At 56.3% G+C, this 24,153-nt stretch overlaps 5 protein-coding genes across 5 annotated transcripts; 3 read left to right on the top strand and 2 right to left on the bottom strand.

The window, feature by feature from the left end:
* Positions 1 to 5,541: 5,541 nt before the first annotated feature.
* Positions 5,542 to 9,624, top strand: GLRG_06890 (calcium-translocating P-type ATPase; the record flags this gene model as incomplete). The annotated part of the gene is made up of 4 exons (XM_008097430.1): positions 5,542 to 5,620; positions 5,736 to 6,992; positions 7,046 to 8,641; positions 8,702 to 9,624. 4 exons carry the CDS (start codon positions 5,542 to 5,544, stop codon positions 9,622 to 9,624), a joined length of 3,855 nt encoding a protein of 1,284 aa, XP_008095621.1.
* A 1,069-nt stretch (positions 9,625 to 10,693) lies between these two features.
* On the bottom strand, positions 10,694 to 13,315 carry GLRG_06889 (DEAD/DEAH box helicase; the record flags this gene model as incomplete). The annotated part of the gene is made up of 1 exon (XM_008097429.1): positions 10,694 to 13,315. One exon carries the CDS (start codon positions 13,313 to 13,315, stop codon positions 10,694 to 10,696), a length of 2,622 nt encoding a protein of 873 aa, XP_008095620.1.
* Positions 13,316 to 13,663: 348 nt separating this feature from the next.
* Positions 13,664 to 15,170, top strand: GLRG_06888 (uncharacterized protein; the record flags this gene model as incomplete). Its single annotated transcript, XM_008097428.1, has 2 exons — positions 13,664 to 14,142; positions 14,198 to 15,170. 2 exons carry the CDS (start codon positions 13,664 to 13,666, stop codon positions 15,168 to 15,170), a joined length of 1,452 nt encoding a protein of 483 aa, XP_008095619.1.
* A 771-nt stretch (positions 15,171 to 15,941) lies between these two features.
* Positions 15,942 to 17,060, top strand: GLRG_06887 (uncharacterized protein; the record flags this gene model as incomplete). Its single annotated transcript, XM_008097427.1, has 1 exon — positions 15,942 to 17,060. The coding sequence occupies one exon, from the start codon at positions 15,942 to 15,944 to the stop codon at positions 17,058 to 17,060; it is 1,119 nt and encodes a 372-aa protein (XP_008095618.1).
* Positions 17,061 to 17,223: 163 nt separating this feature from the next.
* GLRG_06886 (NAD dependent epimerase/dehydratase) lies at positions 17,224 to 18,240 on the bottom strand (the record flags this gene model as incomplete). The annotated part of the gene is made up of 3 exons (XM_008097426.1): positions 17,224 to 17,721; positions 17,810 to 17,838; positions 17,985 to 18,240. 3 exons carry the CDS (start codon positions 18,238 to 18,240, stop codon positions 17,224 to 17,226), a joined length of 783 nt encoding a protein of 260 aa, XP_008095617.1.
* Positions 18,241 to 24,153: the final 5,913 nt, after the last annotated feature.

Raw genomic sequence — 24,153 nt, 5'->3', positions numbered from 1 at the left:
GTAGCCTTCAGCCCCCTCGCGGTCAGGGCAAGGCTCATCTGAGAGGCCGGCCGCAACGTCGCGAGGGCATTGGTGAGGACGTTAACACTGGCAGGCCCGCCGAGGGCCGCGGATAGCATGTTCGGGAGGGGGATAGAGAGGGGGAGGGGGTGTAGGCCTCGTAGGCGATGCCGCAGTCTAAGATGTGGGTCATGGCTTTGCTCGCTGCCGCAATGGCGATGATAGAGGAGGGATGCGCTGACAGTAGGGTGAGACGGAGCGGGCGAGGGCCCACGACTGCGGTGGTTGGGATGGCGGCTGAGCTGGGTCAACATGCCCGAGAACGATGCCGCCTCCTGCGTCCCGTGACCATCTAGGTTCAAATGACATGGCATTGGGAGGGGGACAGTCAGGATCGCCGAGCCTTAAGGTGGCCATGTGCCTAGGTTGGAACGGATCTTGGCAAAGCTCCTTGACAAGGAATCGCCTCGGGACTGAGGCTGTGGTGATGAGCGCGTTAAAAAAAAAAAAAAAAAAAAAGGCCTGTGCAATTGGAATCGTTGTATACGGGCGAGTACCCTTTCTTTTCCTCTGTGTTACCAAGATCTAGTAATATACGGTTATGCGTGGGGAAGCCTCGCGATGGATGCCCGTCGGGTCGGGGCCCCACGGCCACGAACACCGGGGGGATTGTCCCGGATCGGGGCCGACAATTGTGGAGAACCACAAGACGCCGGCTGCTAGGGGTGGGAAGGTCCGGAACAAGGGGGGGGGGGGGCGGCAACTTCCTAACCCGCGTCGAGGAGGGGAGGAGGGGAAAAGGTATTGAAACGGGACGTGCGTGGTGAATAATGGGAACGGAATGAGCCGGCCCTGCGCGCATCTCCGCCCCATCGAGGCGACCTTGCATTGATAGAATGACAGAGTGATCGGAGAGGCAGGTTAGTCATCTGAGCTGCTGCGCCATTGCCAAGACCGCGCCGGATGAGAAGCGATTTGCTGGCTTGTGGGAGGGGAGGGAGAGAGAAACTATGACGAGCTACGGTTGTTGGGGGGGGGAAGTCTCCTCACGCCGCTGGCACTGGAGGGGCGGGAGGGGGAAAAACCTCCCCCCCCCCCCCCCCCCCAAAAAAAAACCAGACGAAGATCTTGCTTCGTGATCGTTTGTTTGTTTGGGTTTCCTTGGTTCACCGACGTTGGCCTCTGGCTTGGCGGGGGTCTGGCCCTTTTTTTTTTCTGTTCTGGCTAACAGGAGCAGCAAACAGGGAAGCGGCAGGCGACTCGCGCATGGCGGCCGGTCCACCGGTCTTGGCTGCCACGGTGCGGTGAGGCTGTGCCTCCGTTTGTCAAGAGAGAGAGAGAGAGAGAGAAAGAGAGAGATTTGATGTAGTACGTCCAAGTGAGAGTTGAGTTTGGGTCCTCGAGTCGGTGAAGAGGTAGGGAAAAAAGAAGGTTGTGGTGGGTTAGTCACGGGGGAAAGGTTGACCGCTCGGGTGCCCGCTGTCGAACCATCCGTATGGAAACACTGGAACGAGGCTAAGGAGTTGAGATGAGGATGGGATGGGGAAAAAAAAGCGAGTGGCTGGAAGATGGGGTTCCGTTCGTCGCTACGGGGGAAGGGGTTGTTAGCTTTCAAGGCGGCCGGATCTCGACGTCAGAGGAGAAGAATGGTAAGACGAAGGAAATGGAAGATGGTGTTGGGCTGTTAACCTAATTCAGTGCAGACTGCGGAGAGGGAGGGAGGGGGGAATGAGGGATGGATGGACGGGCTAAACTAGGATGCAACAGGCTATCAAAACAAAAAGACGGCAAATTGGACAAGTCTTGGCATATCACGATGCATGGCGCCCGGTGTCTTCGTCTCCTTTACTTGTGAACTACACGTGTGAGCGAGCGTCTTGGTATCCGGATGGGCAATGTGTGTCCCAATCTGTCGGAGACATGCACTGGCATTCGTTGGAACTTCCCGTCCCCCTCCCCCCCCTCTCTCTCTCTCACACACACACAAGCAAAGCAGCAGCAAGCAGCCATCGGGAAGATCATGTTTTGTATGGTGGTGAACTGCACCTGGACACTGGCCGGCAAAATGTCTTGTCCCTATGGTTGTGATTTGATGATGTCAAGGCCAGGCTTGGCATAGGACAACCTGAGGATGACGGAGTGAGACGACTAAGGGCTAAGGGTGGCAGTGCAAAAGCCCTCTTAGTCTTCCCGTTTCCCTTCCAAGGCCTTCCTTGGCTATGGCATCGCAATGTCATCTTGCTCATCAGATGTTTTGCGATGTGTTGGAGCTCCCCAAAAGCGCATCATCCCGAGCTCGGTAGTCATCGACCCTTTTAGGGACAGAGGCCCAGCCAGCCCCGTCCGTCCATACCAGAACGCTGCCTTCTCTCTCTCCACTTGCGGTGGTGAACGAATGAGCCTCGCCGCCCTTGTTTCGTTTGCTCCCGGGGGGTCTTGTTCCGGTTCGCTGTTGCCAGGGTGTCGCCGGGTCCGGGAGCTGGACGCCCTGCTTCGGGTAGGACAAAGAAACCTACCCTACGGCGAGCGAGGTGCTGGCCGCTGAGACCGTAGGGATGGTGGATGGTCTGGTTGCCCTGGCCCATTTCTCGCGCGTCCAGGGTAGGATGGTTTGACGATTGCAGCCACATGTCAGTAATGATCAGTGGTGAGATGCATGCATGCATCACTGACCATGACAACCCAGCCCGACCCGACCCGACCCCTCCTGCGTCCTGTAGCGCGTAGCGACGTGTGAAGCACGGGGACTTGCTATGGTGCTGTGCTGCATCCCTCAGCGTGGTCACACACGTGGGGGGAAGCTTTTGATGACACCCTTGGGATCACTCATGGCATATGTGCCCTATGCGAGTGATGAGATGAAATAGGTATGCCTAGCCAAGGTTTTCGTCTGTTGTTATTTCCCCATTTTTTTTGGTATCAAACCCTCACCCCGTCTCCCTCATCGACAGAAATACTCATCATGTAACCCGTTGCAGTCTCGAGACATGCCGGCGGGTGCTGGATCGCTAAATCGAGCTGAATCACAACCAAGCGGTCGATCCTTTCTTTCTTGCCTCTGGTAGGTTCCTGCCAAGAAGGGACGGACTTGTGGCTCACCTCACTTCCGGAGCCGGCGGCCTCCTTTTCCTTTTTTTTTTTTATTCTATTGTATTTTATTTTTCGTTGCCCAAAGCACTCAAGTCGGGACCGTGCAGGGGAGGGGAATAAAAGTAATGTCTCGGCGTTTGTGTTCCATCCAGTCACAACGTTCAAGGCGGATTGTCATGCCAGTCCATTGGGCTTGGAGCGACCAAAGCCCCGTGGCAGCGACAATCGGGCGCGTGGTGACTAGGGGCGGGATAGCTTATACCCCGTCATCCACCTCTCACCTCGGTGAAACGGTGCTGTGCGGGTGTATATTCTTGGCGCATACTTTTGAGTGACATGCGAAATCAGGTACAGGTGCGCGCTCTGGCTGGGTCTAGGTAAGATGTAGGGATCGACGGATGGCCGATGAGGCGTGGGGAAAGATGGGAATGAACGAGGAGAGGCAGTTAGAGAGAGAGAGAGAGAGAGAGAGAGGGAGAGAGTGAGAGGGAGAGAGAGTGAGAGGGAGAGAGAGTGAGAGAGAGAGATAGAACGAGGGTCTCCCCCATATCCAGGCCTTGACCCATTGCGATGTTTTAATTCCCCATTTTCAATGTAACTCCACCGTAATTCAAAGACATGGCTTGGCGCTTCACCTCCCTCTTGTTGTTGGCTGGACTCCAATACATTGCCAACGAGGACGCATTGAAGCCAGACGAGGAAGCACCCGGGTGTTGGATTGAGCTGAAGGGTCTTGGCGAGTGAGTGAGTGAGTGAATGGCAGAGCAGAGCAGAGCAGAGCAGAGCAGGGCAGCCAGCCAGCTAGTCATCAGCGGTTACAAGCCTGGATTCACGACTGTTTGACTGTTTGGTTGTTTGACAGGAGTGGTTACACTAGTTGACTACCGGCCGCTGCACCTTTACGTACTGGACGCCAGCAGTCTCTTGGCAAGACTAGCTAGAATTCCTTGCCAAGCCTGGCCATGGGGGCTGTGTAAAAAAAAGTGCATGTCCTCGGTCTCCTGTTATTCACCAGAGCCAAGCCTGACTTAGGACATTGCCCAAGCCAAGCGAGAGAGGACCGACGCCCTGAGAGTAAGAGGCGAGAGTGTGTAATGGCCAGTATCATGTACGGTGGGTGGTATCGCATCGAGGTGTTTCCTCTAGCCTCTCCTAGCCTCTCTCTCTCTCTCCCCCTTATTGTTTTGTTGCCTTCCTCTGTCTGTCATCTTAGTTTGTCTCGAAACAAGAAAACAGCAGCGCCGTGGGTGGAAGCAGGAAATCGTGCGGGCGCTCATCTCGTCACTCTCACTCTCACGCTCACGCTCACGCTCACGCCTCTTTCTCACTCACTCACTCATAAGATATCCGTTTCTCTCATTGCATCATCTGCGTGGCCTGGGAACCGGGTTCTTATCCAAAGTCTGCCCTGCCAACAAAAATCCCCAGACTAAGTCCCACGTATCTTTCTTGTCAGGCAAACTTTATTTTCCCCTTCCCATCCCTCGCACCTTGTTGTCATCTTCCCTCGCCTTGTCGAATCGGAATCGCCACGCAGATACCCAACACACCACCCAAACGGTCTAGCCGCGAACCCACGACCAAGAGGGAAGAACGAAGAAGGAGAAGAAGAAAACTCAACTGCCTACACAGCCCCCCTTCGATAATCCATATGAGGAGGCAACAATGACATTGAGACTCCATACCTAGTACCTAGCGGACCCCCTTTTTTTTCCAGATTTAAGCTACCTACATTGGGCGTCTACCATCGTCCACGTCCGTGACTGTACCGCCACGCCCCCCTCCCAAAATCGGTAGCCATCGCATCACACATCACGCATCGAGCATCGCTGGCACCAATAATCTCTCCACCATCCCCAGAACCCAACCCAGTCCGCCACTTTCTCTCCCTCTCTCTCCCTCTCCCTCTCCTCTCAAATCGGGCCCAGATTTCACTTCAACAATATCGTGGTATACCCATAGTTCCATTGTAATACATCTCTCTCCTCCCTCCACTCTCCCCTCTCCATCCGTTTCAACAACACTAATCTATCTACACAGCCTCCCCCAGAATACGCCTGGTAGGCCTCACGGGTTACACTGATTGCCACCTGCGGGCGTTCATCAGATCGCACTCGTACCCTATTTTTTCCACTTCTCCCTCGTGGTATCCCAATCAGTCGTTCTTTGTTTGCACCCGCGCAACCAAATTCCTTTCGTCTGCAGACCTAGCACCAAACAAACCACTTACCGAAAGCATCTGCCAATCAGCACCGGCCGACCGCACATCTCTTTCTTCGGAAAAGGGGAAGAGGGAAAAAAAACAAAAACACTAGCTAGACGGATTGGTCTGGTTTTTTTTACATTGCTCTTTTCTGCTTCGCCACTTCTTAAACTCCATCCAAAGCAGGAGGACGGCGTTCAGACCATAGAAAACTACACGACATACATCCAGACCAAGGCATCACCATCATGCCAAGGGATAACTCGCCGCGAACGCGGTCACGAGCCCCTACTATCACGCTCGATACATCAGCCGTCAACGAACAAGGTATGACGGCGTGCTACATTCCAACTTCTCCTTCAAGATTGGCCCGGGTTAGAAAACAAAAACTCTGTCGAATTGCGTCTGGCTGGGCCAGCTAACCATCGCATCTGATTTGTAGGAGAAGAACTTCACAACACTTCGTCAACACCGTCCTCAGATAACGGCGATGAGATCAACAATACGTTATTGGTGCCGACGAGGAAATCACGCGCCCAGTCGTGGGACTCCAACAACACGACATTGGCCAAATCTAAATCCAACGAGGGGGGGACTGACAAGGGTTCCCCAACCATCCAGACTTTAGCCTCCCCCAAGGGCTATGGCGGTAACACCGAAGACGCTCTCGCACCGAACCCCGGTGAAGAAGCTTCTTTCCGCGTCGACAACAATCCCTTCGCCTTCACGCCTGGTGAGGTTTCAAAGCTTATCAACCCCAAGAGCCTCGATGCTTTTGTCGCCGTTGGTGGCTTAGTAGGCTTGGAAAAGGGTCTGCGTACCGACCGGCGCGCCGGTCTAAGTCTCGATGAATCCAAGCTCGACGGCGCAGTCAGCTTCGAAGAGGCCGTCGCTGCCGGCAAGAAGCTGCCCTCGTCTCCAGAAGCGGTTTCGACAGATGCCCTGCAGCAGGACGTTGACCACCATGCAGGGGGCAACGGCAAAGGATTCGACGACCGGAAGAGGGTGTTTGGCCAGAACCTCTTGCCCGAGAGGAAGTCGCTGTCGCTCCTGCAGCTCGCCTGGATTGCCATGAAGGACAAGGTTCTGATCTTGTTGAGCGTGGCAGCCGTCATCTCCCTGGCTTTGGGATTGTACCAGACCTTCGGCGCGACACATCACGAGGATGAAACGGCCAGGCTTGAATGGGTTGAGGGCGTGGCCATCATTGTCGCCATCACCATCGTCGTGGTAGTTGGTTCCCTCAACGATTGGCAAAAGGAACGCCAGTTCCGCAAACTCAACCAGAAGAAGGAGGACCGCATCGTCAAGGTCATTCGATCCGGAAAGCCTGCGAACCTCTCGGTGCACGAAGTCCTGGTCGGAGACGTCATGCTCTTGGAACAGGGAGACATCATTCCCGTGGATGGCGTTTTCATCGACGGTCACAACGTCAGCTGCGACGAGTCGTCCGCCACCGGGGAGTCGGACCTTATCAAGAAGGTGCCCGCCGATGCGGTCATGAAGTCGCTGTTCGAGGAGGAAGCGAACCCTAAGAAGCTGGACCCATTCATCATTTCTGGAGCCAGAGTCCTGGACGGCGTTGGTACATTCTTGGTTACTGCCGTTGGACAGAACTCTAGCCACGGCAAGACCATGATGTCCCTCCGCGACGACCCCGGCATGACTCCTCTGCAGCTCAAGCTAAATATTCTTGCGGGTATGTTTATTCCGTTCCGCGGCGAGAGCGTACATCATTAACATGATGTCCAGGTTACATTGCAAAGCTCGGCAGTGGTGCCGGTCTGCTGCTTCTCGGCGTCCTAACAATCGAGTTTCTGGCTCATCTCCCCCAGAATAACGACAGCCCGGAGGAAAAGGGTCAACGGTTCTTGCAGATTCTCATCACCTCCATCACCATCATCGTTGTTGCAGTTCCCGAAGGCTTGCCCTTGGCCGTCACACTGGCTCTGGCTTACGCCACCAAGCGAATGACGAAGGAGAACAACCTCGTTCGCCATTTGCAATCTTGCGAGACCATGGGCAATGCGACCGTCATCTGCTCTGACAAGACTGGCACTCTCACGGAGAACGTTATGACTGTCGTCGCCGGCACTCTGGGTACGGGCAAGTTCCGTTTCGCCGCTGGCGACGATCGTGCCGATGCCAGCGAGGACGAGGCCCAAGTACACGTCACTGGAGGAGCTCAGAAGGCGGAAAGCGGGCCCGTCAGTGAAATCACCATGTCGAAGCTCTCATCAGCCCTCGACTCCGGGTTCAGAGACCTTATCAAGCAGTCCGTGGCCATGAACACCACTGCATTTGAAACGGAAGAGAACGGCAAGCAGGTTTTCGTAGGAACCAAGACCGAAACTGCGCTGCTCGACTGGGCCCGCAAGTGCTTCGCCCTCCAACAGATTGCCATCGAACGCGAGAATTGCCCCGTTGAGCAGCTCTTCCCTTTCAACTCGAAGCGAAAGGCCATGGGTGCTGTCGTGCGTCTGCCCAACAAGAAGTACCGCTTCTTCGTCAAGGGTGCTCCCGAAATCCTTCTGGGGCAGTGCTCTCACGCCGTCAACGACCCGACCAAGCCCTCCGGCACCGCATCGATGGATGCGGAACAGCAGGATGCTATCCGACAGATCATCACCGACTACGCCCGCCGATCCCTCCGCACGATTGCCCTCGCCTATCGCGACTTTGAACAATGGCCACCGGAGCATTCTCGCAGGGAGGAGGGTTCTCAAAACATCGAGTTCTCGAGCATCTTCAAGAACCTCACATGGTTGGGCGTTGTGGGCATTCAGGATCCCGTCCGAGCTGGTGTCCCCAAGGCTGTGGAGGACTGTCGCATCGCGTCCGTGTCTGTAAAGATGGTCACCGGTGACAATGTTGAGACCGCGAGAGCCATTGCAAGGGACTGCGGCATCTTGACAGAGAAGGGCAGGGTCATGGAGGGTATCGAGTTCCGCCGCATGGATGATGGTGAGCGGCTCGCCATCGTCAGGGATCTCTGTGTGTTGGCTCGCTCGAGCCCCGAAGACAAGAGAGTTTTGGTCAAGGCTCTGAGAAGCTTGGGCGAAGTTGTCGCGGTCACCGGAGACGGAACAAATGACGCACCTGCTCTCAAGTCTGCCGACGTTGGCTTCTCCATGGGCATCACCGGAACGGAAGTCGCCAAGGAGGCTTCCGACATTATCTTGATGGACGACAACTTCTCGTCCATCGTCAAGGCCATGGCCTGGGGCCGCGCCATCAACGACGCCGTCAAGAAGTTCCTGCAGTTCCAGATCACCGTCAACATCACCGCCGTCGTCTTGACTTTCGTCACCGCTGTGGGGAGCGAATCCCAGGCGCCCGTCTTGAATGGTAAGTTTCACTTTGCACAAAATCTGTCCCTTTAACACCTCATTCTAACTTCTTTTGCAGCTGTCCAACTGCTTTGGGTCAATCTTATCATGGATACATTCGCCGCCCTCGCTCTTGCGACCGACCCTCCTACCGAGAGCATGCTTCACCGAAAGCCCGAGGCCAAGACGGCTGCCCTGATCAACACACCCATGTGGAAGATGATTATCGGCCAGTCCATTTACCAACTCATCGTCACCCTCATCCTGCATTTTGCTCGCCCGGCTGGTATCAATAACTACCCCGAGGCCCAGCGCAAGACGCTCGTCTTCAACGTCTTCGTCTTTATGCAGATCTTCAAGCTTATCAACAGCAGACGCATCGACAACAAACTCAACATCTTTGAGGGAATCACAAAGAACATGCTCTTCGCCGTCATGATGGCCATCATGGCCGGCGGCCAGGTCCTCATCGTCTTTGTTGGAGGTGCTGCTTTCAAGGTCGAGCCACTTAACGGACCGCAGTGGGGAATTTCCATCGTCCTGGGTTTCCTTTCGATCCCCGTCGGTGTCCTTATCCGTCTCTTTCCCGACGCCGCCTTTGAGGCTATTGTTAGGCCTTTTGCTTGGTGCTGGTCCAAGATCCCCAGGTGGCATCGCAAGAAGAAGACGGAAGACGAGGATGCCGAGGCCTTGGGTGGCGTCAAGGATGCTCTGATGGAGATTAGAGGTGACTTGGCGTTCCTGAAGCGCATCAAGGGAGGACGAATCAGCCAGATAAGCGAGGTGATTATGAAGCCTCGCGAGTACCGCGAGAGAACGCGCAGCCGGAGCGGCTCCAGGTCCTCCAGCCGGCATAATAACACGGCGATGAAGGCCGCTCTAGGCATGCCCGGTATCTTGGCTGCCAGCGTCGGCGGGCTGTCACCTGTTGACCGGCCGGTGTCGAACGAGAGCCGGCCAACCGAGCGAGGCAACGAACTTGATGTGCCGCCCCGGACTTGAGATGTCTGGACCGCCCAGTTACTTACGAGTCAACACAGTCCCCCATTACGCATCCCGCCTAGCCACATAAGGAGAGATCGGGCCCATGTTCTTGTTTACCAAAATCGAGCGTCTGTCTGCTTATCTTTCCCCCAACTCATTTATTGCTCATGTTATGACTTACCCCGGATCGGTCAACTGAATTGAACCAATGCCGCATTGTAGTTCTCATGTTTCTTTCTGTTTTTGTTTGGCCCGCCCGATCAAGAAATACGGAACCTTTCCCACTTTTGAGCGAAGATACGAACATTTCTTCTGCTGCCTGTGCAGCTTTTGTACGATATTCATAAAACAAGACACAAACAACCGATACATAGACCGCCGACCGCTTGCAAAGCTGGAAAAAACATTAAAAACTAGTAGTCAATTCCAAAGATACCAAATCTTTTCCCAACCGTACTGTTCCTTTGTGCGTGACCAAGTGATGATCTCAGCTGCCGGAGTTAGTGGGAGAAGGGCCGGCGAGACGTCGTCTTGAGCTGAAGCGAATGCCAGCAGTGTATGCGGCCCATCCCGCCATCTCTTATCATGCGTCTATATGTCACGGGGCACCCTACCAACGGCAAGGAACGATTAAGTTGATGATTAAGTTGATGGGAGTGTGAGGCTTTGGTGTGGCGAGAGTAAGACTACTTTGATTTGATCAGTTTGATTCCTTTATGAGTCTCGTCCAACAACACGACGACAACCCAGTACATCAAGAGCTGGGTATGTAGAGCCGGCTCAAGATTCCAGGGCAATCTACAAATGCCATTTCTGAGCGGTTATGCATGGTACTCCCGTCTTGTGATGACACGTATTCTGAGGGGCGGCACGGCAAAGTTTGATTCAAGCAGAGGGTGCATTACAACGGGACTCGGCGCGAGTTCCTGCAACACTGGGGCTACAGATATGGTACAGAAGTCGGGGTTCCGGTTTTGCCTGAACGCCTCAAGGTGGTATTATTTTTCTTTCTCTTTTTTCCTTTTCCTTTTCTCTTTTTTTCTTTTTCGCAAAAGTCGCCACGCACAAGAGGGAAAAAAAAAAGGCTCTACCTGTGCCTCCTCGCCTCGCCGGCCTCCTTGCCCAGCGCCTCGAGCGCGTCCTCGTACTGGCGCACCCTCTCGTCGCCGAAGCCGCCGGCGTCGGGGTCGCCGATGCGCAGGCGGTCGACGCGGGCGGCGCGGCGGATGCCGCTGCTCAGGCTTGGCGATCTTGCCCCAGAACCAGCCGCTCTCGCCGTCCTCGACGTGATTCCCAGCGGCCCGGCGCGACCGGCGCGATCGGTGCGACCGTCGCGGTGGACGTAGCCGGCGGCGCTGGCGGGCAGGTCGTAGTTGACGACGTTGTCGAGCAGGGGCAGGTCGACGCCGCGGGCGACGAGGTCGGAGGCGACGAGCAGGCGGAGGCGGCGGCCGGCGAAGGCGCGGAGGGCGCGGCGGCGGTCCGACGTCTTCTGGGTCGACGTGAGGGTCGCGATGGACGGCGCCAGGGACGGCTCGAGGAGGGCGATGAGGCGGGAGAGGCGGAGGACCGACTCGTTGGACTTTGTGAAGATGAGGGCCGTCGTCGTGAAGAGGGTGCGGGCGGTTTTTGTCTTGGGCGTGGCAGCGGCGGCGGCGGCGTCTGAGTTGTCGTCGTCTGAGTCATCGTCCGAGGAGCTGTCAGAACCGGAGTCGGAGCTTGTATCCGAGTCCGAGTCGGAGCCGGCGTCGGACGAGGTGTCTGCGGAGGCGTCTGACGAGGACGTCTCGTCGTTGTCCTCGTCGTGCTCGGCGGCGGGCGCGGACAGCGCCTTGGTGGCGGTCTCGGACATGAGGTGGCCGCCGAGGAGGAGATCGATGAGGTAGAGCGGCTTGAGGTTGGCGTCGTGCACTCTGATGGCGGACTCCTTGAGAAGGGTCGGCAGGGTGTGCTCGGCGATGGGCGCGGAGCCGTCGGCCTGGCTGCCCTCGAGCACGATGAGCTGCGGCCGGCGGAGGTGGAGCCCGCTCAGCAGACTGAGGTCCCGCGTGAGGGTGGCACTGAGGACGATCTTGCGCACGACGCCGCCGAGGTTGGAGTCGGGGAAGTCGCGGGCGCTGAACTTGTTGGTGCGGAGCTTGGGCATGACGACGTCGAGCCAGCCCTGGAAGCTCTGCGCGAGGAGCTTGTCGGCCTCGTCGACGACCAGCCAGCGCACGTGGTCGAGCGAGAAGCCGGGCGTGAGGTTGATGTGCTCGACGAGCCTGCCGGGGGTGCAGATGAGGACGTCCACCTTGGAGGTGTAGTCCACGACGTGGTCCGGCAGGGAGCCCGCAGCCGCCGCGTCCTTGGAGCCGGCTGGTGTTGCTGGCTCCTCGACGTCCATCCACGCCTCGAGTTCCCGACTGCGCGCCGCGCGGTAGGCTTCCGGGTCGTACCTCTCCTCCCTCTCGACCAGGGCGGCCTGCTCGTGCCTCAGCTGCTGGCTTCCGATGGAGATGCCGATGCGCACCCTCTTCTGGTCGCGGCCGTCGAAGGCGCCGGCGCAGAGCTCAAACACCTCCTGCGCCTGCTTGACCAGCTCGCGCGTCGGCAGGACGACGAGCGCGCGCAGCCGGGTGACGGCGCCCTGGCTGATGTCCCGCACGACGGGGAGGGCGTACGCCAGCGTCTTGCCGGAGCCGGTGGCCGCCGCGATGAGGAGGTCGCCCTGGCGGTGCTTGCAGGACGGGAGGAGCAGGGGAAAGGCGGCCGTCTGGACGGCGAACGCGTCCCTGAAGCCCTTGGACTCGAGGGCCCGGGCGGCCTTTGGGTTGATGCCGATGTCGGCGAACGGCGTGCGCGTGTCCGGGGCGACGCGGATCGGGGCGGCGAGCCAGTGCGGCAGCGTCTCGTACGAGGGCTTGGAGTCGTCGAGGGAGGCGGGCTCGGGCTGCGGCAGCGGCTCCAGCCCGTGCTCCTCCACCTCCTCCGCCGCTTCTTCGTCCACGTCCATCTTCTCGGGGGCGCCGGCCGGGGCCAACTCGGCGGCCTTTTTCAAGTACTTGGTGGCCTTGGCAAGGACGGCCTTGTGCCGCGCATCGACTTCGTCTCCCTCTCCGTCCCCGTTTCCGGCGTCGTCGCGGCCCTTCTTCTTTTTCGACTTGTCCTTTTTGGGTCCGGGCCCTTCTGCGCCGTCTCCCTGTGCTGCGGTTTCGGATTCAGAGGCTTCTGGCGCGCTCTTCTTCGTCTTCTTCTTTTTGCCGTCTCCCGTTCCCTGCGATTCCGTTTCCCGATGTGCCTCGTCGCCTGTGGGTTCGTCGTCTTGCCTCGAGGTCTTGTTCTTCTTGTCTTTCTTGGACTTCTTGGGCGTGGCCGCATCTTCATCCGGCGCAGTCCCATCTTCGGATTTCCTAGACTTCTTCTTCTTCTTGACTTGCATCTCCTCCTCCTCGGCCTCGGCAGAAACCTGGTGCTTGCGCTTGGTCGCCGGAGACAGGCCGTCGGTGTCCGCCGTGATTACATTTGCGAGGGGAGCGCGGGGTTTCGAGCTTTTTGAAGGAACGAATCGTGCGTAGGGGCTGGCTGTCGAGCCTCCGGATACGAGGCCGTCGTCAGCGGGGGCCGAGGAGGATTCCGGCGCCGATGGTGGTGGCGGAGGCGGAGGTGACGGCTCGGCAGGCCGCGGTGCCTCCTTGGTCTTCTTCGAGGGAACGTAACGGGCGTACATTTTGTCTATTGAACACTCGCGACCCGGAGTAAAAAACAAAAAACAATCACCTCGTTTACGCGAGCGGTTTCTTTCAAAGCGAGGCTTGCATAGTCCATATTGGAGGGGCAGCTGGCGCATCCAGAAAAAAAGTTGGCCCGACTTTCCTTATCGTGTTTCTGCCTGTCTCCACCGCCTGCACTTTCTGCCTTATCGCATCTAGTGACAGAGCTCCTCCAGCTCAGGTCATCTTGTCTGTACCGTTGCGACGAAGCAACTTCGATCTCGCGATCCCATAGCACGTCGACGAACAATGACCCAGCGCCACTTTCTGACGTGACAATTGCTCGCGCAGAGCAAGCCGACAACATGAGTCGAACGTATAACATTGCCATGGTCAGCGACTTCTTCTTCCCGCAGCCAGGAGGAGTCGAGAGCCACATCTACCAGCTCTCTACGAAGCTTATTGACCGTGGACACAAAGTCATCATCATCACCCACGCCTACGAAGGCCGCAGCGGTGTGCGCAATCTGACCAATGGCTTGCGCGTTTATCACGTTCCCTTCCTCGTCATCTTCCGATCGGCCACCTTCCCGACCGTCTTCTCCTTCTTCCCGATCCTTCGCAACATCCTCATCCGAGAGCAGATCGAAATCGTCCATGGCCACGCGAGTCTGAGCAGTTTCTGCCATGAAGCTATCTTGCACGCGAGGACCATGGGTCTCCGGACCGTCTTTACGGACCACTCCCTCTTCGGATTCGCGGATGCTTCCAGTATCCTTACAAATAAGATCTTGAAGTTCTCCCTCAGCGACGTGGACCATGTCATTTGCGTTAGCCATACATGGTATGCTTGCGCCCTGATCTGCCTGTCGAGAAAAGTGACTGACTTCGCGTCGCAGCAAAGAAAATACTGTCCTCCGAGCCTCCCTCGACCCCCTGATGGTCTCGGTCATCCCCAACGCCGTCGTCGCCGAGAACTTCCGCCCGCTCGATTACCCGTCTACCGACGCAGCTGGGCAAGCCTTTGGCCAGAACCCCCCGCCGGCGCATCATCTCGGACCGAACGACGTGATCACAATCGTAGTGATATCCCGCTTGTTCTACAATAAGGGCACCGATCTTCTGACGGCCGCGATCCCCCGGATCCTGGAGAACCACCCAAACACGAGATTTATCATCGCCGGGTCGGGCCCAAAGGCCATCGACCTCGAGCAAATGATTGAACAGAACGTTCTGCAAGACCGAGTCGAGATGCTAGGCCCTATCCGTCACGAAGAAGTGCGAGACGTCATGGTCCGAGGCCACATCTATCTGCATCCAAGCTTGACGGAGGCATTCGGAACAGTCATCGTGGAAGCGGCTAGTTGCGGGCTGTACGTCGTGTGCACGCAGGTCGGTGGCATCCCCGAGGTCCTGCCGTCACACATGACTGTCTTTGCAAAGCCGGAGGAGGACGACCTAGTCCTTGCGACAGGCAGGGCAATTGCCGCGTTGAGGGCAAACAAGGTCCGAACGGAACGCTTCCACGAGCAGGTCCAAAAGATGTATTCGTGGACCAATGTCGCCATCCGCACGGAGCGAGTCTACCACGGCATCACCGGCGAGCTTAGCGAAGCCGAGTTCTACGGGTTCGATACGGCCAATCCCTCGACCTTTGGCAATAGTCGGGTGCGGTCCTTTGCCCTCATCGACCGACTCAAACGCTACTACGGTTGCGGCATTTGGGCGGGCAAGCTCTTCTGTCTCTGTGTGGTCGTCGACTATCTTCTGTTTTTATTCTTGGAGCTGTGTTTTCCACGGGAGCAGATTGATATCTGCCCTGAGTGGCCGCGGAAAATTGCCGACGATGCGGAAGATTCCAAGGAGGATTGAGGGAACCTCCATGTCCCGGCATCACATTCGCAAGCATGCATTATTCGGAGCAGGCCAATGGCCAAGACAGAGAACGAACGGCCATGGATGGACTTTGAGAGCCTCATAAAGGGGTCTCGTTTCTGGCTGTGCGTGTTCAAAAAGTCGCGAATTGCAGAACCAGGAAGCGTCTTCAATTGCCCGCCTGGACGCCGGAGATGACCGGCGGAAATAGCAGGACAATCAAGACAAGGCCAGACCCTGGCTCGCGTGCGCGACGAAGACCAGTCGCTCGTAAGTATTCCTCCAATGGGAGAAGAAGCCCAAATGGAAACCACAACGAGATCTGGGTCGACAACCCACCCCAGACTTTGCCAACAGCCCTCCCGGAGAGCGCCGACAGACAGGCGGGATTGGTCGAAATTGCCTACCGGTACATCTTTAACGGCTTGGTCGGTCCAAAGTTGCCTGTTCCGGCCAAGCGCCCGGGTAGGCCATGCGACCCTCTTAGTTTCTAAACCCCCACTACGCGCGCATCTCGAAGAGCTCACATGTGCCACGGAGCAAGACACAAAATCCAAACATTTCCGCGCCTTCGACTCGACTTCGAACCACTCTGTCACTACTCTGTTACACGACTGCGACTGTGATAACTTTCTCTCCAAGCGTCAGCGGCAACGAGCTCTCCACGACTGCATCCCCGCCATCTTATCCTGCGTTCAGACGTCGACGACGTCTTACCCCTTCCAAACCCCTCTATTACTAGGAAACCCGCGTATACGTTTGCCCACCATGGCTGCCGCGCAAGATGTCCCGATGGACCTGCCCATAATCGACCTCGATGTCTTCCTCAACGAGCCGCGCGACTCGCCCGCCGTCCGCGACGAGTGTGCGAAGGCCGCCACTGCCCTCATCACCTACGGCGCTCTCGTACTGCACGACTCTCGCGTCGCGGAATCCGACAACACCACCTTCCTCGACCTCCTCGAGGACTATTTCGCACTGCCGACCGAAGAACTCAAGAAGGATGAACGCCCGGAGCTCAGCTACCAGATCGGCGTGACGCTCGAGAACACGGAGAAGCCCAAGTGCGCCGTCGACGAGCCCTGCCTGCAGGTCATCGAGCGCCTTGCGCCTTCAGAGCGCCCGCTCGATATCGGCGGTCACCAACCCGACCCGAAGTGCCGCTTCTTCTGGCGCATGGGCGAGAACCCGCCGTACGAGACCGAGTTCCCCGGGCTCAACGCCCCCAACGTTATCCCGGAAGCCCCTCACATTCGCGAGCGCTGGCCGTCGGCTATGGACAAGTGGGGGACGTCCATGAAGCAGGCCGTCACTGGCCTGGCTGAGATGGCGGCAGTCGGTCTCGGTCTCCCGGCCGACACTTTCAGCAACGCCGCCAAGTACGGACCGCACCTCCTGGCACCGACAGCCTCGGATCTGGTCAAGTACGGCAAGCAAGACACCATCCTTGCCGGCTTCCACACGGATCTCAACTTCCTCACCATCCACGGCCGCTCCCGATACCCAGGTCTTCACATTTGGGCCCGCAACACTGGCAAGAAGATTTCGGTCAAGATCCCAGAGGGCAACTACCTCCTGGTCCAGGCGGGCAAGCAGTTGGAGCACTTCACGGGGGGCCTAATCAAGGCGGGCTTCCACGAGGTCGTGGTGAACGAGAAGACGCTCGACGTGATTGAGCGCCGCAAGACCCAGTTCCCCGACCGCCCGCTGGTCCGCATCTCGTCGACCTTCTTTTACCACTTGTCGTCCGATCATGACATCACACCGATTCCTCAACTGGCGGAGCAGGCGCAGAAGTTCAGGGCCGAGCAGTTCAACCTGGGCAAGGACGAAGGGGAGGAGGCTGTGTATCCGCCGATGAAGGTCGGGCAGCAGGTGCAAGAGTAAGTCAACCATGCCGATGATATACAGTGGGCCAAGCTGACCATTTCTCCCCCCCTTTTTACAGAGAGTTGAAGCACATCGCCCTGATGGCATGATGAACGTGAAACGCCGAATTAGTGTAGTATTATAAATGACATATCAAGAATAAACACCCCGATTATGACGCTCAAGCCTCGTAGAATTCCTCGTCCTCTGCGACGTCCACCTTTTCCTTGACGACCCTGTCCACTGCCGCCTTGGGATCTTCATCGCCGTCCAAGTGGTCGACCCACGACGTCGCGAAGGCGTCGTTCTCTGCGATCAGGGCGGCGACCTCGGCGACGGATTCCCTGCTTGACTCGCCCTTGGCCCTCTTGGTCCTGCCGAGCTCGACCCGGCCGGCGGGGGCGTCGGTCAGGGTGCCGGGCCGCAGGCTGACGCCGGCAAAGTCAGGGCGCGTCCTGGACTCGCGCCAGAGGACCTCGTCGGCGGCGACCTTGGCCTTGAAGTAGTTGGCCAGCTTCTGGTTGACCGCCTGGGCGTCGGCCCAGGCCTGGTCGGACCACCAGGCCGGCCTGGTCCTGCGGGAGGCGAGGTAGGAGATGAGGATGAACTTCTTGATGGAGGGGGTGGCAACGGCGGCCTTGACGAAGTGGATGGCCGCGTCGCGGTCAATGGCGAAGGTCTGGAGAGAGGGGTGGATCAGGGTCAGTAACGCTCGGGTACTGCGTTTTTGTTGTGTTGGGGGCGGGGGGTCCGGGGGTGAAACTCACTCGTTCGGGATTTCCCTTTCCACCGGCACCTGTCATGACAATTGCGTCAACGCCCAATCTAACTTTTTTCTTTCTGCAGGACCCCCATCCCTCCCGTCTGATGATGGCCTTTAAGATATGGCGCCAAAGCGTCACGAACTCGTGGAGAAGAAAGAGGCAAGGGAAAACGACTCACCGGCGCTCCATACGATGGTGTCGGGCTTCACCTCATCCAGGATGGCCTGGGCCTTGGACTGGTCGGTGACGTCCTCGATGCTGCGTACGAGCACGTTGAGCTTGCCGGCGTGGCCGGCGCCGAGCTTCTCGACGGCGGGGACCTGCTCGTGGGCGCGGATGACGCTCGTGACGGTCCACGACTTGTTGAGGAGCAGCGGGGTGAGGAGCTGCGAGACCTTGCCGTGGCCGCCGAGGATGAGGACGTGTCTGCTCATGGTGTGTGTGTGTGTGTGTGTGAGTGGGCTTGTGTTGGTCTGGCTCCGACTAGTGTAGGTAGGGTTGTGATTATCTTGTCGTTTGTTACTGCTGGTGTTGATGCGTGCGTGTAAAAGCTACCCCTCAATACCCGACAATGTAGCGGCAGACAAGACGGCGCAGGCTCAAATAGGTTTGCGGGAAGGATCACGCCATGGCTTTTTTTTTTTTTTTTTTGGAATCATAACCTGGGATTGGCGCTTCCCCGCTTCGCTGCCCCCCTCAATCGACAGAACAGCGGACAAAAGAGTCGTTCGTTGGAATGAGGGGGAAAGCATGTTCAGGGTCCCGAGGTCACGTCACCGGAGCGTCAATGACGTAGAACCCGCGAGTTTATTTGGACTCCATCCCCGCAATCTCGTTGTATTAGTTACGCTCCAGATATGGTGGGCAAAAAATTGCTCAACGCCGAGTACCGTAGTACCAGAGCTTTCGGACGTCAATCGAGTTTTACTCTAATGAATAAGATCGTCGGTCTTTTTTTTTTTCTGCCTTGATTTCTTGCTGTTGTTTAGTAATTGCTCAGCCATCCCGTCGCTACAAGATGGTTGAGCGCTCCCGTATTGAAACTTCGCCTACTTCGACCGCAGCTCAGGTAGTTGTTTCTTTCGGGCGAGGGATGCGATTCTCAGTAGAGACGCTTGAATAATAAGATGAACGAAGAGGATTGGATTCCTTGACAACATGCTTTGATATCGTGGCTCTCTGCTAGGAGTTAATACGGCCATTGCGGAATGCGGTATAGGCTGTATGATCTGCCATGATAGGACAATTCATCAATGTCCCTGCTGCAACTTTCAACAAGCATCACTGGTTTCCGTTGCGTCTGTTTATATAACCCCTCCACTGGGCAAATGTTGCGTCTCGCCGGAAACGCACAATTGCAAGTTCGGCCGGAAAGGACATTGCGCGAGGTAAACCGTCTGCCACAGCCTATGCAGCTCCAAGGAGACTCAACACTGTATCATCCAAGTAGTAGACGTATGGACAGCAGTAAGGCTTTGGTTTCAGACTGATCAAGACGGTGTAGCGCTACCGGTTTTCGCAATATTACTGGAATTCAGATTGTTACACAAGACAGTCCGTCAAAAAGCAGAAATGCGTCCTTGGAAAAGGGGTTTCAAAGTCCCTGTTTCAATTTCTAGGAGGAGGAGAAACGGCATTGCGAATTTGTGCTTTTCTGATCCGTGATGGTTACACAATCGTCGTATTATACAGTACTGAGCCAGAAGGCTGACGACAGCAATAAGAACAACCCAATTAGGAGTCACAGAAGGGGCCCATTAGCTTGGGGTCAAAAGGACGTGTGTCTCACCACCCTACTGTCGCTGTCAATTGGGCCAGCCTTATTGCTGTTGCCAGACTTCTGACCTAGTACTGTATGTCGTCAAGCGTTAGATCGCCATCTCCAGATCAGTTCTTTTGTATCAATGTGAAGAACGTCGGTAGAGGTGATACGAGCGGCTGATCTAGCTGGAAAGGGGAAGATAAATGCGTCATCATCCTTCTATTTACCCCGGTAAGGTCAACAAGGCGCTGAAGGCTTACTTACTGGCAGTGACTACGCACTCCCATTAGTCTACCTAAAGTATGAGTATGAGACATCAACAGCTCAACGTAGCAAACGATAAGTTTGCAGGAGACCTCATCTTGGTAACTTTCGACACTGGTGACTCGGATGGAAACAGAGCGTTCCAAGGCGACAGGTACGCCAAACTCGACCGCTACTCTGATTCCTCGCCACGAAACAATGCCTTGACGTGTCTCACAGGTGAGCAGTTTGGCAGGAAGTGTCCAGCAGCTGAGTGACTTGATTACACCAGACAGGTTGGAAAGCTGATGAGTTAAGAAACTCAACACCACGCAGGATCCATTGGCACCTCGGCCTCTCTCATTTCCACCGATAAGCAGAAGCCGGTGAAGATGGTCAGTGTGCTATTGATCGCGCGCCGCACTCGTCTCGATTCTTCTACTCGCCAGAGTGCATATTGTGTGGGGGCGTCCTGAAAGAGGCATCTTCGCGAAGCGGTCGCATTCGAAAAAAGAAAGCGATGAACTTGATGCGATACAATCCCATCTCTCCCTCCATCTCAGATCGAAACATTGTACGCCAGCCTTATTCAGGGGGGCGGGGGACGGACTTAATGGCACGATACACCTGGCCGGGAATACCCTGAGAGAGGTGCGTTTCTCCAACAGCGCGATGTCACCCCAAACAAGCCTAGCAGGCGTGCCGATGGGCCGAACTCTTGGAGAATTCCCAGTTTAGCCCGCAAGATGCACCCAGAAAGGACTGGGCCGACGAGGTACAATTCATCGCAAGGTGAAACCCGATGTTTCTTGGAACAGGCGGGAAACCCTTGTTCGGGCTGAACCCTTGGGGGCCCGGAGGGCCGGCACTGGCTTGGTGCACCTCGCCACGCGTCACTCTTTCATGGCCTAGCGACACGGGATCTTCTTTTCCCTTTTTTGTTCCTTTTTCTTGTTTTCTTTTTTTCCTTCGATCGAAATCTTTCCGACAACAAACAATTGGCTATCTTCTTTTACACCTTCTGGGGGTGGGGGGAGGCTCTTGAGTTTAACAAATGAGGATTCGTAATGGTAGCGAGAGGTTTCAGAGTTGATCTGGTGATGCATTCGGCGCAAGTACCGAGAACCACCCGTTCAAGATCGGCGGCGCGGCAGAAGGACCATGATCTTGGATCGATGCCCCGACAGCTCGGCGGGCTCCTGGGATTCGGTCACGGTCACGTGGAGGCATCATCATCGGGTCGTGATCGTCGGTTTCCTTCTTGGTTCTCTGGAGCCTTTTTTCTTCCTTTTGGGGGAGTTGTTCCGCGGTCAGGGGGTGGTGATTTCCACCTCAACCATTCGAAAGCAAGTCAATCGGTGGGGGGGAGGGATACATGTTCATCATGACCCATTTTGAAAGATCAAAAGAGTGAGAGAGTGTGTGCGAGATGAGATGATCTGGCCCAGAAGCTGAGTTGCCGAGTAGATGTTGAGACTGATCAGATACTCGGCGCACGCGCCTGTCAGCCTCGGGGGCTGGTAGTGGAGCCCCGGTGTCATGAAGAAGGTAGGTAGTTGGGTTAGGATTTCCCGTGGAGGGTTGGGATGCAGGTGCGATGACCATATTTTGTCTGCTCATCAGACGAAACACAGACTTCTGGGCAGACAGGGGTTTACAGAGACTATTTGTTTGCCTCTTCGTGGATGTTGGTACTAGCACGGTCAAGGTGTGTACGTCACAGCCAATTCTGTGCGAGTGGTATAGGTACGTGGTAGGCTCTAAGAAAGATAACCAATGAGGTCTGCAAGATGCCTCTTCGCGTCCATAACTCATCGAGGGGGTCTCCGCCGACTCTGTATTAGAGGAGTTGCTATTCTTAGGTGTGAGGTCGCTCGGGAGGGCTCTTGTCCGACAGCGAGCCTTGTCCTTCATGCTGCGTCCGAGGGTGAGAGGAAGAAGCAATTATTCTATTCGGGGTTGGGTCATGGGAAGGTTGGTATATCGAAGCATCAAACGGCTTGCAGTCTCGTATACCAGTTTTCATACCGGCCGACGCACCCGTCTTAAGCCATTACAGTTATGTCTTCCCTATTTGGGCTGGGCCGAATAGTTCGGACGGCCACATGATGGACTTGTGTAGCATCATGGAAAAGGCGGTTCTATGACCTGCCAAGAATAAGACTCTCGGCAACATGGAACGCATAGCTTCGGAGCCGGGCTGCTCGCCGTTCGAATTAAGGGCCTGGCTTGGTTATATAGGACTTGGGCGGACCGTCGAGCCGCTCGCCCACCCGCGAGAGCGTTTTGACAGCGACCGAGAGCCCGCTCATGCGAACAACTCGGCAGCGTCCTGAGCCGACTGACGACCGTTGCATGGAAATTTGCAGGCCGGGGGAGGCCCAACCCAGCAAGAGAATTATCCCGTCGCCGAGGCTGCCGGGGAGCCGCAGAGATCACCAACGAACGACAAGACCCCCTTGATGGGGTGGTGCCTGGCGACGGAAGGGTATCAGCGAAGAGCTCTGCCCCGCCTGTCAGAAACCCCGAGGAGTGTTGGAACGCCGGGGGCCGGGGGAAACGTTGTGAAGCGGGGATCATACATTCTCTATGAATGCTGTATTAAAGGGAACGATTAACAACTGACGGCGTGAAATGGGACGAAGAAGCCAGGGATAGGAAGAGAGTAGAAGAAGAAGAAGAATGAACAGAAGAATAAGAGACTATCGAGAGGTTGCAGTCGGCCGCTTCCCAATAGTCTGGTCTCTGGGAACGAGGAGTCGATACCCAGTTTACCTTATTTCAGGTTGGACAGGCTTGAGTGGTAGCGAAACTGCCAGTGCAACTTGAAGAATGCAACGCCGGTGGGCTTTTCTTACCCTTTTTTTTTTTTTATCTTTATTTTGTTTTTATTTCACTCCCAGTTTTTCTCTTCCCTTTCTTCCGAGGGCCAACGCCGTATGACAGGCGACACCTAGATGCCCAAGAGGCTGATCTGCGATAACGGGGTAACAAGGGGATGAACCTGGAACCGAGGGGTTTTGACCGCAGGGGAGGCAGCGAAAGGTGGGACGGCGTTGGGAATCCAGGGCCTCATTGGCCTGGCGAATATCAACCCAAACGTTCCACGTCTGACATGGTCTGGCGATAGCCCTGCGGGGATGCGGGACCAATACCACCCAGAGGGGTTTCCCTTGTGCTTACACCGGAGCCGCGCTTGAGCCTCTAGCTGGCGTGCAGGGATCAATACCATTGTGAGACGGACACGACCCCCTGTAGATCCCTCGTCCCTCTTCGCTGCTGTCGTTGGGTGCTCTGGGTGGTGGCTGTCCCAACTCTGTGTCACGTCAGCGTAAACTCTGCCAGCAAGGTTACTCGGGGGATTGAGAGCATGGATTCTCGAGGGACCGAAGCAAAAGCGGGAGGGAGCATCATCCGATTATGTGAGAGTGAGTGTAAGAGAGTGAGAGTGAGAGTGAGAGTATGAGAGAGAGGGTGTGTGTGTGTGTGTGTGAGAGAGAGAGAGAGAGAGAGAGAGGGAGCGGGTACGCGTGCATCACACCAATTCTACGAAATGCCCGAAGGTCGGCAAGGGAAACCCCCGGGGGAGGAAGCGGGACGTGACCACACATTGTTTAAAGATGTGTCGCAGCCCTCTTTTCTTCCGGACAGGCGAACCGTGGTTCCTTTGTTATATTTTCGGGACCATCACTGTGTTATGTTTATTTCTTGTTTAATTTGTATTGTTTGAACAGAAAATCCCGACGGTGACAGCCGAGCTTTCCCTTGATTCAGTCGGCAGGAAGAAAAAAAAAAAGGTACAGGCAAGATTGTTTGAGCCGCTGGACGACTTACATCGACGACCTGACCTGGCCGGGCCACACACCACCCTCTCCGTCTATCATATCAACCACCACCTCTCCGCCGGTATACGCTCGACATTGGTCCACTTAATCCCGCCTCGGCCTCCATCGACGGATTACACGAAAAGAAACAAGGGACTCTTCTTAAGGACATCTCTCTAATCCGGGCTTCGGCGCCAACGAAACGCAACAACTGAGATTATACCCTCTTCTTACGACGCTACGACACCAACATCCACGACCGGGGTATACTGCATACTCGCCTCGTCTTATACCGCCTTTCCCCGCGCAATACGACATCCGTTCTCCGCCGAGCAAGACACTTGAACTGCATCATGGCCGGCCTTCTGCCCGGCGTCAGACTCGGGCTCGACGTTGGGCTCGACGTTGACGCGCCTTCCTCGGAATCCGTCACCGGAACGGGGACGCCAAGCACAGCCAGCGCAGAGGCAACAGAACCGGCGACGACGTCTTTGATACCGGCGGGATCGACATTGTCA

This window comes from Colletotrichum graminicola (assembly GCF_000149035.1).
Source record: "Colletotrichum graminicola M1.001 genomic scaffold supercont1.26, whole genome shotgun sequence".
In the NCBI taxonomy this organism is placed as follows: Eukaryota; Fungi; Ascomycota; class Sordariomycetes; order Glomerellales; family Glomerellaceae; genus Colletotrichum; species Colletotrichum graminicola.
The sequence above is the reverse complement of the archived record's forward strand: the minus strand, read 5'-3'. Positions and strand labels throughout refer to the sequence as shown.